The sequence below is a fragment of the Lipophrys pholis genome, assembly GCF_963383615.2.
Source record: "Lipophrys pholis genome assembly, chromosome: 4".
Lineage (NCBI taxonomy): Eukaryota > Metazoa > Chordata > Actinopteri > Blenniiformes > Blenniidae > Lipophrys > Lipophrys pholis.
In genome coordinates, this window is record NC_137637.1 from 25,787,188 (window position 1) to 25,800,343 (window position 13,156).

The window sequence follows — 13,156 nt, forward strand, 5'->3', positions numbered from 1 at the left end:
TAGGATTTCTTCAGGTTTGTTTTTTTCACGTTATATTGAATTACAGTGAACACAAATATATCACATTGTACCTTTAAAGCCTTATTCAGTTTCAAAATGTTTCTCCTGAAAAGTCCTGCAGGTCCGCGGTGCAGCTGTGGCGCAGAGTTAGTCACCGTGTGTTTTACTCACGCCTTTCTTCTGTGTGATGGCGTGTGTCAGACAACCACTAATGACAGGTGATAAAACATGTTCAGGTGAGGGTGAGAGTGAGACAGTAACACCTGGTAACACACATGAAAGTGGAGCTTCAGTCACATCGCGTGCCTCGTATTGTGTTACAGCATTAATTCTTTTTTTTATATATTCTGGGGCCTCCGAGGTCTTTGTCTCTGCATCTTTCATGTTTAAATGCTGTTAAGTAAAACGTGTCTTATTGCTTTTTTTGATGATACATCTTGATTTCGAGAAGTTACAGTGTGACTATGGCTTTTGTTTTATTACAAAATCTAATATTGACTCTGATTTTCTGATGTTATTTGTGAGCTGAAGATGAGATAGTTATATTTATGGCAGCAAATAAATAAAGAATATTTTTTACACAACTATAGTCATAAACTCTTTGAATGGTTTTACAATATGGGCGGCTCAGTACTGAAATGTAAACATACTATAAATGTACCTGTTTCTTACTGGGCAAACCAAGCCTACCTCTGAGCAGTTTTAATGTTCTCCCTGAGTCACTGTGGGTTTTCTTCCTGGTGTGAACTATTAGAATTGTATTCACAAGATTCAGAGAGCTTTAAACTCATTCGTTTTGTTGTGTTTGATCGTTGTTAGTCTTAACAATGACTCTTCAACCAACTGCAACATGAACAATGTCTGAGCAAATAGTTAAAATAACAGAAATCTTCACGATAGAATCATTGTGGACCTTAAAAAAACCATCACATGACCTAATTCAGAATAATTTCTGCATGTTGGTGGCTTATTTCAGCTTTCTCTGTGATAAAACTTTCTTCCCATTAATTTATGTAACTGCAGCCGAACTTAAATAGTGGATCAGTTGTCAGCGCTGAGAGGAATCACATTATTATTTATGTATATAATCAATATCGTTTATTAAAACATTTTATACGCCATGTATATTGTATGCGTTTTAAATGGATTTACCTGGTTTCAACATCAGTTTTTCATTATTTATTTTTTTATTTTTTTAAATCTTGTCTAATCTCAATAACTTCACCATTTAAATGACTGTTTCCATTCTTGTCTTGTGTTTTCTGTTTTCTCATCTCAGCCTGTGATATGTGCATAAACCTTCCTGCGGGGCACTCTGAATAACAGTTAAAAGAGATGAAAGTCATTTGTTTCGCATTAGGGTTTATTATTTTTTTTAAATAAACGTTAATAGCAATAAACTACTAATTTTAGGTAAGTTGATTTTCACAAGGTTAGTGCGTAACTTTCACTACAATTAAAAAAAACAACAAAGTTTTTTAGCTTTAAAGCTGACCAGCTTTTACAGTCTGTGGTTTAATTTTGTCTTTTTTTTTAGGGTTGCTGTGTACTTACATATCTGATGGTGTTTGGCAGTGAATGAACGGTTGGCCAAAGATATAAAGTTACTGTAAAAAAAAAAAAAAAAAAGTTAGTTTATATCCTCATGACATTACAAGTCATATTAGAACAGAGGTTTTAAAAACAGAAAGTGAACTTAAATATAGATTTTGGTGCAACGATGACGTGTGCCAGCGGAGAGAAGAAACGTGAGTCTCGGTTGCTGTGGCAGATTTTAATCTTCATCTGACACCTTGTAGTCTTGATAACAAACAAACGGACAGAATATACACAGCAAACAAGACAAAAAAAAAAAAAAAAAAAAGCTCAGTTCAAAAGGATGGGAAGAGAAGAAACAACACAAACAGCAATGCCAAGACTTTTGAAGGAGTGACCCCAACCATTAGTCACTCTGACGTGAGCGATGTGCTTTTCTCGTTAGAAAAAAGAAACGTCTGAAACATGATGTTGATCTGTGATGCTGCAATAAATACCTCGAATCCACACACTCTTTCATTAGTAAGGAGGATTCAATTCGTGAAAACCACGAGTGGGCCGTCGCATGTTGTTTTAACTGTGTGAGGAAAGGACTTTACTGAAGGGTCTGCGGTTCTATTTCATTTCGTAAAGCAGCACAAAGAGAACAAGTGCTTCAACTGTTCTTAAAGAAAGATGGGAACTTGACCTTTTTTGGCACAGAGCTTTCACGTCGGCTTCAAAACATGACAAAATACAAAAGTGCAACACATAATATACCGACACAGCAAAAAAACAACTCCACTTGCACCTGAAATTTAAATAAATCTCTACTATGGCAATCCAAACCAAATGACAAAACACATTATTTATTTGATACAAGCAACTATAGCACATTCGGCAAGAAGTCACATACTATTTCAGATGAGCATAAATGTCAATATATTCAGCAGGAGTGACGCCGGAGAGGAACCATGGCTCAGTCTATCGCCTGGGTAACAATGCATCTTTGCTGCCCTCTTGTGAGCATCTCTGAGATTATTCAGTCGATTTCACAACCAACTTTTTTTTTTATCTGTACACAAACGAAATGATAAAAACAGTTTGCAAATGAATAAAAAACAAACAAACACTGTTTCAGTGAAGCTTCAGTAGAAGGTGGCTTTCCCTGTTTTTCCATCTCAGTGTGGATTTATCTTTATTTAGAATGACACTTTTATAAGTTGTTTGTTCACAGATGTGTTGTAAACAAATCCTGCAGAGAGTTTTTAACATCCCCAAACTACTTTGATTGTGATTGTTCTGCGAATGCGGCTCATTCATTTGTCGAATTATCAGTTCCTTTATAAACATTAAAAAAACAAACAAAAAAAACAACACTTAAATTTTGTGTTCATCTTTTAAGTTGGTGGGAATAGAAAACCAACCCTCATCTTGCTTGTTTTCGAGTTATCAGTGAAATCATTTCCTTGCAGAGACAATTACTTTAACTTGGGCCACAAAATCTTTCATGCCAGAAGACAGATCAGGAAGCCAAATGAAACAATTTAAAAAAAAATTTTTCTTAAAGTGAGACAAAGAGTGACACATGGCGAGATAGCACTGCCTTTACCTTCTTAAAAAAAAAGAAAAAAAAAAGAAAAAGTCTATTGTTAAAGAGGGGTAGGTTTGATATGTCCCATCTAAAGCGTTCTTCAAAGGACTGACAATTTTTCATGTACGAGATTCCCCCAATGAACTCTAAACTAACCCACCTGTCATATTTAGCTTTTTGCTTTGGTGCTGAATCCTCGTCTTTCCTTCGTTACACATGCAATGTTTCCATGTACGTATACTCCCTGCGACTGTTGGAAATCCCACACTTTTGGTTCTTATTTCATTAACGGAATTTCCCATTATTTCATTTTGCATTATATTCAGTTCGAGAGTGTTTAAACTCCACGTAGCCCTCTTTCATCATGATTTCGATTCGTTTGCCTTTTTTCAGAAACGTAACTTCTGTTATTTCATATTTGAAAAACCGCTGAACTGTAATGTCCATGGATGGACCGAGTGGTAATGATCTCTAAACGTTGTGCTCAGCTTGGCTGGACTTTAAAACTTAAAGTCTATTCTGATTTTTTTTTGTCTTTTTACCATCCCCAAAGCGGAACGCTCCAAATTCATTCGTTATCTGAACCTTAGGATGTAAAAATACTGACGTGTGTTACTTTTTTAAAGGGATAGGAATTACTCTCCATTTTCATTTTTCTTTTCAACTTTACTATAAACATGATGTTATTTATTGTTAAATACCAAATAAAGTTTGAGATATTGCTCACTAAGATATACCACGATGAGCTACATTATTCTATTGTTTTACACACATTGCTTCTTCACATTGAAATATGTCATTAATGTCCAATCAATCCACTGCAAATACTCCTGGGTATTTAATGTATGTTTGCAAAAAAAAAATACTGTTAAGATCTGTTGAGACTTTTTGAAAAAAAAAAACCAAACAAACAGACAAACTAGTCATTTCTGTGATGTTTAAGATAAAAAATAAAAAAATTCCAAGAGAGAGCTTGTGCCACAAAGAGGAAGTAAGAAAGCAATCGTTGGTCTTTTTATGTGACGTGTAATACATAAAATAGGACGTACGCAGGGCGTCGTTCGCCTCCTGCTTTGATTGGAGATCCAACAGCTTCGCTTCAGAGCCGCTGCCATCGTCTCGTGGATTATTTACCCTCGGCTCGGCTTTGATTAACGTGCGTGCGAAAGACAATCAGCCTCACTCTGCGCACTCGGCCTCCTCTGAATCGTCAAAACGTCGAGGCAACGAAAGAAAAATCACGTTTGGCTTTGAGGCGTCGACACGAGGAAACGAAAACACTCATCAACAAACGAAACGACACACGTACCATCGGTGGTATTAGCAGCATCGGGTGCTGGGACTTTTTCAAATGATGCTGTAAAGAAAACTTAAATTTTTTTTATCTATTTCTTTTTTCTTTTTTTTTTTGCTCCTCAAAATAGTCAAGACGAACAACACATGACACAAACAAGACCAATCAAATTTCAGTAAACACAGTCAACATCTTTCTTTAATATTTAAAGTCAACAAATATCCTTTTCACTGTTTAACTCTGAATTTGTGGTAAGTTTCTGCTAATTGCACAAAGTCTCTGTCTTCTCTTTTCCACAGTACTTCCTGTAAAACATCGGTGCTGCTGTTAGAAACTATTAGAAATGTAGCGGCTCTCTCCGTATCTACAGGAATTATACAGCAGGACTAGCGCGCGGTTCTCAGTTCACATATCTACAGTCCTTTACCTCAGTTGTGTTCTTAAGTGGGGGGTGACGTCCTCTGGAGAGCAGCGCTCTTCTCACTGACTCTGCCAGAGGGGGACACTGTGCGTCGAACAATATCGTGTTTACCTGCTCCCTCTTCCTCCTCCTCTTCTCACACTTTCCTCTCCCCCCGCTGAGCCGAAGTGCGCCTGTCAGCCGGAGACTCACAGAGCCGACACTTTGACGATGTTGCAGCCCGCCGAGCTCGTGGTGGTCTGGATGCTCGGGGCGGCAGGGTGACCCGGAGGAAGGGGCGGCCTCCGCTGCGGGGGCCCGTGGTGGCCGTCGCCGTCCGGGGTCAGAGCCGGAGGCGTCGGCAGGCTGATGATCGCCGTGGTGATGCGGCCGCTTTTACAGTTGATCCGGCCGCTGTCGTCGGCTTTCAGGTTGAGCTTCGAACGGCTGTTATGAGACAAAAGGACACCGGGTGTGATTGTAGATCTCGCCATCGCTTTCTCTCCTGATCTCAGGTCAGCCGTACTCCTTCCTGAAACCACCCAGTCAGATTTCAGACCTCAGAATGAGCTTTGTGGATTTCGGAGGAAGCAGATGACGGCGTGCCGAGAGAGGAAGTGTGGTACTGAATGAGGAACAGGTACAGGACAGCGTATGAGGGGAGTCTGGCAGCAGTAATGTGCGCTGTCAGGGTGATGACGGGCTTTCAAAGTGGAGGTGGTATTACACCAACGATCACCCTGAGCCCCTTCTTGTTAGCTGTGGTGATGGACATAATAACACGTGCAGTCAGACCTGCGGTGACAGTCGGGGAGCAGGTCGAGGAGAACATGGAGAAGTGGGAGATTGCATTTAAAAGGAGAGGAACCATGGCGAGCAGGGGTAAAAGAGAGTATGTGTGTGTGAATAGGAGAGAGGGCAGTGAAACCGAGGATCCGGAGAGTGGAGGGAGCAATCGGACGGGAGTTATTTATTGATCAACTGATAAAGATTGGTGAGGGAAGGGTCCCGGGTAGGTGGAGGGGTCCGCCATGAATGCAGGAGAGACGACAGCTAGGGAGCTGCCAGGTAAGAGAAGATGAAGGCCAGTGAGGAGGTTCACGGACGCTGTGAAGGAGGACATGCAGGAGATTGATGTGAGGAGGGAGGAAAGCAAGAGGAGGCTAAAGAAGACCCACTGTGGCAACACCAAACAAGACAAAACTAAAAGAAGAAATAAAAGGAGGCTTTCCTGTGTGGGAGGTGTTGCTTCATGTCGTCAGGTGTTGTTTTGTTTGTTTTGCTAAATTCGAGAATGTTTGCGAAAAAGAAAAAAACTGCCCTGGAATGACTATGTCCTGGTGTGACATAAATATAAATATAAATATGAGTGTTTGTTGGCAAAAAGGGATTCTTTGAAGAGATTGTTAGCAGGGAAGAGACCGTCTTTTTGGAAGACTTTCTCTTTCCTGCCTTTTGAATCTGTGAGGATGAAGACATGTGAGACACCATATTAACGTTTCAGATACTTGATTTAATAAAGCAATGGAAGGACATGGAAAAGTGAAAAGGGTGACCTTGTGAGGGGAATACGAGCTGGAACTGTGTGCTTGCGGCACTTAAAAATTTCAAATTTGGCAAGTTTGAAATTCGACCGAACCTTTTTGCGCTTGCAGTCTTTCTCATTAACACCAATCTGCCGTAGCACCAGGGCCACCTGCATGATGATGAATGCCTCCCTTTCACCGCCAAAACAGACTTTGTCTGAGAAGTGTGCTGTGGTATCTGTCAGCAGGATCTGAGCAGAACACCCTTTAAATCCCGGAGGCTGTGAGTCGGAGCTTTCGTGGGACAACGTCCATCTCTGAGCCCATCATTATGTTCCAGGCGTTTCCTTACTGAGAGGACTTTTTGATTAAATACTGTCCAGCTCACTCCACAGGAGCCGTATCTTCGGAGACTCTTGGACCCAGTCGTTCATTGTCACACCCTGACCGTTTTTCAAAACATAAAATTCCGATTCAATGTTCTCAAAATATAGCACTCATTAACAGGGAACATTATTCACAGTCGATGGTCATAATGTTACGGCTGGTGGCTAAAGTAAGAGTTATAGAAACTCTTTTATTGATGTTTCACCCTGAAGTACACTAGGCAGCCTGAATACGCTCTCAACAAATGTCTTTGACAAAAATGTAAAACTGTTTACAGAATAAAAGAGACTTGATTCATGGATTAAGAGATTAAGAGATTTAGCTCAGCTGTTTCTTTAAGCAAAACATTACAGTTAATATCACAATATGAAGAATATAAAAAAGTGTGTTTTCTATACTGTGGAAAAAAAACCAAAAAACTTTCTGAAGTTTGAAGCTCAACCTGGCATATTAGTCATCATAAACTCCTGACCACTGATGTTTTTTTTTCCTTTTCAACATAAACACATTTCCCAACATTAAAATATGATCCACGGTGCCTAAAGTGCATCAGTGTTTATATGTTTGTGGATTATCAGTGTGATTGTATGTATACATGCATCTGCTGGTGTTGGGAGATAAGAAATGTCACCACTGTATATCCCGGAGGGGAAGAGGTATACACTTTTATCTGTGCAAAGGTTCACTGGATATCACATTAGACTGAAAAATGTCATAAAAGGAAATGATAAAAAAACTAACTGTGGCTGTCTGAGGATAAAGTCAACACTACTTCCTTCCAAATTATCCCAGTAAATTTGAATTAGGAGGGACAAGTAAAACGACAAAAAATAAAATAAAATAATAATAATAATAATAATAATTATGGTGCTTCATAAAGAATCCTTAATTTTTTGCGGGGAAATTATTATATCTTCACAAAGGGATACTCAGATGACATTACCTTCAGAGAATCTTTTTGTATTAGTGTCACACAATATGTTCAAACACTCTAATAACAGAAGCGCGTTGCATTGTAATGATCCCCCGAGTGCCCTCTAGTAGCTTTTTTAAAATGACATACTTGCGGAGCTTTTCACCAGAGACAGATAATTGCAAAGACCTGGAGCAAAACAAACACAATGCTCCCTTTGAAGCTGGCAAACACATTTATACGATGACAATGTTTAAGGCATTGCGCTCCGCAGAAGTACATGAGTGAAAATGCAAAAGTACACGGTACAGCTCGGGAGGGAGAACCGCACAAGTGATCATAAAGCAATAGACATAAACGTCGCCTCCGGTCTTAATGGGCTTAAGAGCCAATTTGACCAAAAATGGAAAGACATTATTCCACTAAGCCTTAATGGTTTCTATGCAGGCATTTATAACGTTTGACAATTTTGTGGGTGGTGCTTATGGCTTTATGTGATTTCCTAACATTATAAAAAAAAAAAGAAAAACCTCATAAAAAGAAGTTTTACATTTTAATTAAAGCATTTTCTCTTGAACAAATTGTGACTTGGAAACCGGTTGACGTTGCAAGATGTTAATGGAGGTCAGCTTCAGCCGCCACTTGTTTTGCAAAATGTTGTTTGCCAATCCAGCAATCAGAAAAATATGTATTAATGACATACGTATAAACAAATATACTAGGAATGTCTGTTACAGACATGAATAGAGAGAGTTTTGAAAGCCTCTATATACCCGTTAAAGACCAAATCTTTTTCTATAAAAATAAAAACTTAATACCACGACTGTATAATAACATATACTTATATTCTGTTTAAATTCACAGTACTTAGGATAGGATACTTCAGATTCTGCAGTTTTATAGCCAATAACTTTATTACTGCAGAGAAATGTATTAATACTACTACTACTACTAATTATTATTATTGTCAACAAAATGAACTTGAACATTTTAAACAGCTGCATCAAATGATTGCTTTGACAATCAAAATCCTTAAAGAAGTTTTTGAGAAGAGTTTGTATTGTACTTTGTATCATTTAGTCGAGTAAATTCCAACAACAAGAATTTCACTTGTGATTGGATAAATTATAAAGGAAGAACCGGACAAATGTTCAGTACTCTGTCCACCTCAGCGAAAGTTTATACAAGAGTACTTTTGTAGTGAGACATGTAGTTCAAAGCGTTATTAGTGAACCTGCTTCAGGTGTATATTGCTGGAAGCTCTTCACCGAGCTTCTTTCCTTTTTCTTTTGCAGCATCTATATAGTCATATGTCACCATCGCAATTTACTTATATTACGTCTCCCCTGTCGTCTCCGGATCTGTGACCCGTGGCTCCTGCTTTCATCAAGTCTGCAGTTTGTTGATGTGTTTGCCGCTCTCTGCCCTCTCGGCCCTATCCTTCTCTCTCTACCACTTTCTATGTTTTCACCCAAAGCGCTATAGGCAGAAAGCTTCCACCTCGGACTCTGGATCTTCTTCTTCCCTGTAAAGGAACATTTTTCTTTTCCATCATGTGGGGCAGTTTTGTTTTTGTTTTTTTCCCCAGATGCAAAAAGGGTCATAAAATAGAACATAAACAGAAGTGGAGTGAAATGAATATAACCCAGTATTGTCTGAGATCTTACCTGACGGTCGTATAAAAATAAGCAAAACCAACCAACTTGCCCCCCCCACCCCCCCCCACCCCCACCCTCAGAGTGCCATGCTGGTGCCGGGTCTCACCTGGACGGGTGTGACAGCGGGTCACCACACTGCATGTGCAGGGCGCTGAGCTCCTGCAGCGGGCCCTGGTGCGAAGGGGCCGGATGGGAGGAGGGCAGAGCGGAGTTTCTCTTCCCCCTCCGGCCACAGCAGGACCCGGCGGGGCTGTCGTGGCTGGATGCGGAGGGGCTGCGTGAGCGATAGGTCTGCAGCGCCGTCGCCAAACAGTTCTGCTCGTACATCTGCTCGTCCACAAATTCATGAGCCTTGAATAAGACGGTTTTGGGGAAAAAAAACAACAACAACAAAAACTGGTGAGTAAATATATAAGAGTCCTGGGACTTGATGCCTGGAGCACTCGGCCTATATCAATTCACAATCAAACAAAATTCAAAGTAAACACATAAATAAAGTAATGGTTTGACTCATTCTGCAAAAAAAATCGGATGCAGGGCTTGTTTAGTATCTAAAGCACAAACTTGCCTTTTTGCTTTTAGTCTCTCATTATTATTCCTCGATTTAAACGGACAGATTGTCACAAACCTGATAAACCAGAAACACATGAGCCTATACAATTTAGCAACAACATTTAAGGTTGTGAACTTAATTATGGGACTATTTCCTACCGTTCTACAGTGAATTGTATTAATTTCCAACATTTCAGGAACTTTTTTAATCTGATTTGGAACGCAACCCTAATGTAAGTCTTTTCATATACAGCAGAGTTTTATGTGTAGGAGGATGAGCCTTGACATTTACAGTGCTGAGTCTGAATAACTTTCACTTCCTTTAGTGTTGCTCCTTCAGCTTTCTCTCTATAAAAAACCTCTCTTAGCACTTCATTGCTGGAAGTGGTGCATCAGAACCATTTCATGAAAATCCGTATTTTAAGGAATCATATCATACTTCCTCTGTTCTCCCATTATTCGAATAGCGTCCTTTACTCTCACTGTTAATAACTACTACAGTTTTAATGCGGTTTTTTTTTCCCCAGAGCATATTTTGAAGTCAGTTGTGTGATTATAGTTTATTTTATCCTTTTTTTTTTCAGGTTTATTTTTCCTTTGTTGCGGCACAAAAGACAATGTATCCATAATTTGAAAAGTAATGGATTACACAAGAGCAAAACAGAGAGGAAACGATCAAATAAGACGCTGTACTATTGATTGAAGCATCAAAAACAATGCAAATCGACGACAACAAAGACAAATGCAAACAGAGATAATTTGCCAAATAGGAGATAATAACTTGGGATGAGCTGAGGTCAGTTTTTCATTGAGTATCACTGATGAGCAGGAAGCAGGGTCACACTTCAGTCACTCCCTCAGACCGTCTGGCGAGTCTTCTCATAATTGATCAAACCACCCTGCGTTCTTCATCTCCATTGTTTTGATGTCTTTGCCTCCGTTTCTCTCGTTCATTCATTCATCCTCCCCCCTCCCCCGACGCCTCCCGTTTCACCCTCCTCCATTATCCCTCACCTACATATTTCTTTTATTTTTTATTTCATGGACTCGTCCTTCTCTCCCACATAACTCTGCTACCCATCACCCATTCCATAAGTTCAGCCTCCTCTCTTAGCCTTCACCTGAAGACCCCCTCCAATGAATTTCATTTCTCTCATTCCTCCTCTGTCGGTTTTTCCATCTATTTTCTCCAGCTCATCTGATATTTCATCTCCTTATAGATACCTACTCACTTACCATCGTACCTATGAGCAATTTAAATCTGGCAAACAACTATTGCCTTTAGGTGATGGAAACAATGAGGAGAACCTTGAAAAACAACAAAAAAAAAACTAATGCTGGGAGAACATGCAAACTCCACACAGAAACAAAGTCCGGATTTGAACTCTGTGAGGCCGTCGTGCAAATCACCGTTTCACTTCAACACCCGTCGCCTTTCAAACATGTATCTGAGATTAATTTGGTGACTCTAAATAACCAGAAGGTTTACGTGTGATCTGTGGCAATTTTTAAAGAACCCAGCGTGTATTAAAAACAGAAACAAACAAAACTGCATATTGAGACAAGCATGAACACACGGAGTGTGTGTGTGTGTGTGTGTGTGTGTGTGTGTGTGTGTGTGTCAGTATTAAGTTCGGAGAATTGCAAGAGGGCTTTAAAGTTAAAAAGAGAGAAAAGTGCACTCACGGTGGTTTTCTCCAGGCAGTGCAGTAGGTGGTGGTGTTGGCTCTCTAACAAAGACGTGGACTTTGTCAGCTTCTGCTCATCCTCCTCTGTACCCTGATTAATCACACACGCATACATACACGCACGCACGCACGCACACGCAGACAATTGGTTTGTGTTTACAGACGACTCGGGATGTTTCTCGTGCAGCCTTGGACACATCAAGCTGAAGCGACGCTTTCATATTTGCCGAGGAAAATGAACTTTGTCACCAGTAATGAAAAGTCAGTGATGTGACGCGTCCGTTCTGCTTCATGTCGTCCATTTACAGCTCAACTATCTCCATCATGATTGCTTCGCTCTCATTTCTATTATGTGCCGATAGCCACCAGCTCCTGCTGTTTGCTTTCAAATAATTTACTAGCCAATTAGCTACATAATGGACCTCATTTCTGCTGGATGTGAATTGATCTCTCATCCTTGGGTCTTAGGTCTACCTTGGCAAAGGGTTTGTTTGTATTCTGTTTTCATATTGTGCAGGTTTTCTCTCATCAGTACTGTTTTTTTCTCTTTCGTGGGTCGCAGAGAGAAGGAAAAACACACACCTCAAAAAACAAAACATCTTTTCGTTTATTGAATAGATTGCTTAAATTCTGAAAAGAAAAATGGTATTATTGCCAGTTTTTCGACTTAATTATCTAAGTAGTTACCGTTGAGTGTTATTTGATGCTGCAGGCAGCTGAATAGTTATTGATGTTTTAAGATTCAGAAACAGAAAAACAGCCGAGTTTGAGGTGGAACAAAATGAGAAACTTATGGAAGCATTTGTTGGTATTTCTCCAAGCAGGACTTGGTTTCAAAGCTCAGCGTCCAATATAGCTTAGTCTCAAAGTAATCACAATTGCCAAATAACATGAAAACTGAAAGCAAATTAATTCTCTCCCCACAGCATGCATTTTCACTCAGAGGATTTGGGTCGGAGGAGATCCAGCCCAAGGACTCTCATTCAGATTCCAGGAACACGAACAATACAAGGGAAAAAGAACTGCATGTTTTTCTGAGCTCTTTCTGTGTGTATTTGCCCTCCACCAGAGGTCCAATATATAAACTAAATGTAGCCTTGGACTCAGACCTCAGTCCTAAATCACAGTTTGATGATTTTTCATGCAAAAGAAAGAAACATTTTGTGGTGTCGATCAGCTTAACGTACATGTTTACTTCGATCATTTCTAAGCAATGGTCTCATGGAGAACAGCATATTATGTAAACTGAACATTTTTTTGGATGGGGAACTATGAAAAGGAAACCAATTAGAGCTCTTGCAGTTTTCCACACGTTTACATATGCTGTGAGTGACAGAATGTTAAGTCGAGAAAATACATAAAAAAACAGCTTCAGGATTGATTCTGTTGGGATAATTGAGTGAATTAACCTAATTTGAAAAGTCATGTATTAGTACAATATTAAAAACTGACTTCAGGATTAATCACTTGCAATCAGAAAAGACTTTGCATTTTCAACACTCTACTCAAAACAAATATTATGGCCGTTTTGAAGCTTAAACGTCAGGTGTCATGTGGGATTATGATTCACAGTATTCAGCTCACTCCTCCTCTGCCTGATCCTTTAACTGGGCAATATTGAAACTCCAT

The 13,156-nt window shown here is 39.7% G+C and overlaps 1 protein-coding gene across 2 annotated transcripts in view; it reads right to left on the reverse strand.

Moving 5' to 3' along the window:
* Window positions 1-4,519: 4,519 nt before the first annotated feature.
* LOC308108714 (A-type voltage-gated potassium channel KCND3-like) overlaps window positions 4,520-13,156 on the reverse strand; it is a 108,158-nt gene continuing 99,521 nt past the window's right edge. Inside the window, exons 5-7 of one of the 2 annotated variants that reach the window (XM_080461882.1) lie at window positions 11,526-11,618; window positions 9,394-9,638; window positions 4,520-5,250 (exon numbers count right to left, since the gene is read on the reverse strand). In XM_080461882.1, the coding sequence (XP_080318008.1) occupies window positions 5,013-5,250; window positions 9,394-9,638; window positions 11,526-11,618 (576 nt within the window). In that variant the 3' untranslated portion in view covers window positions 4,520-5,012. The remainder of the gene's footprint in view (window positions 5,251-9,393; window positions 9,639-11,525; window positions 11,619-13,156) is intronic. The other variant, XM_080461883.1, reaches the window with a different exon arrangement.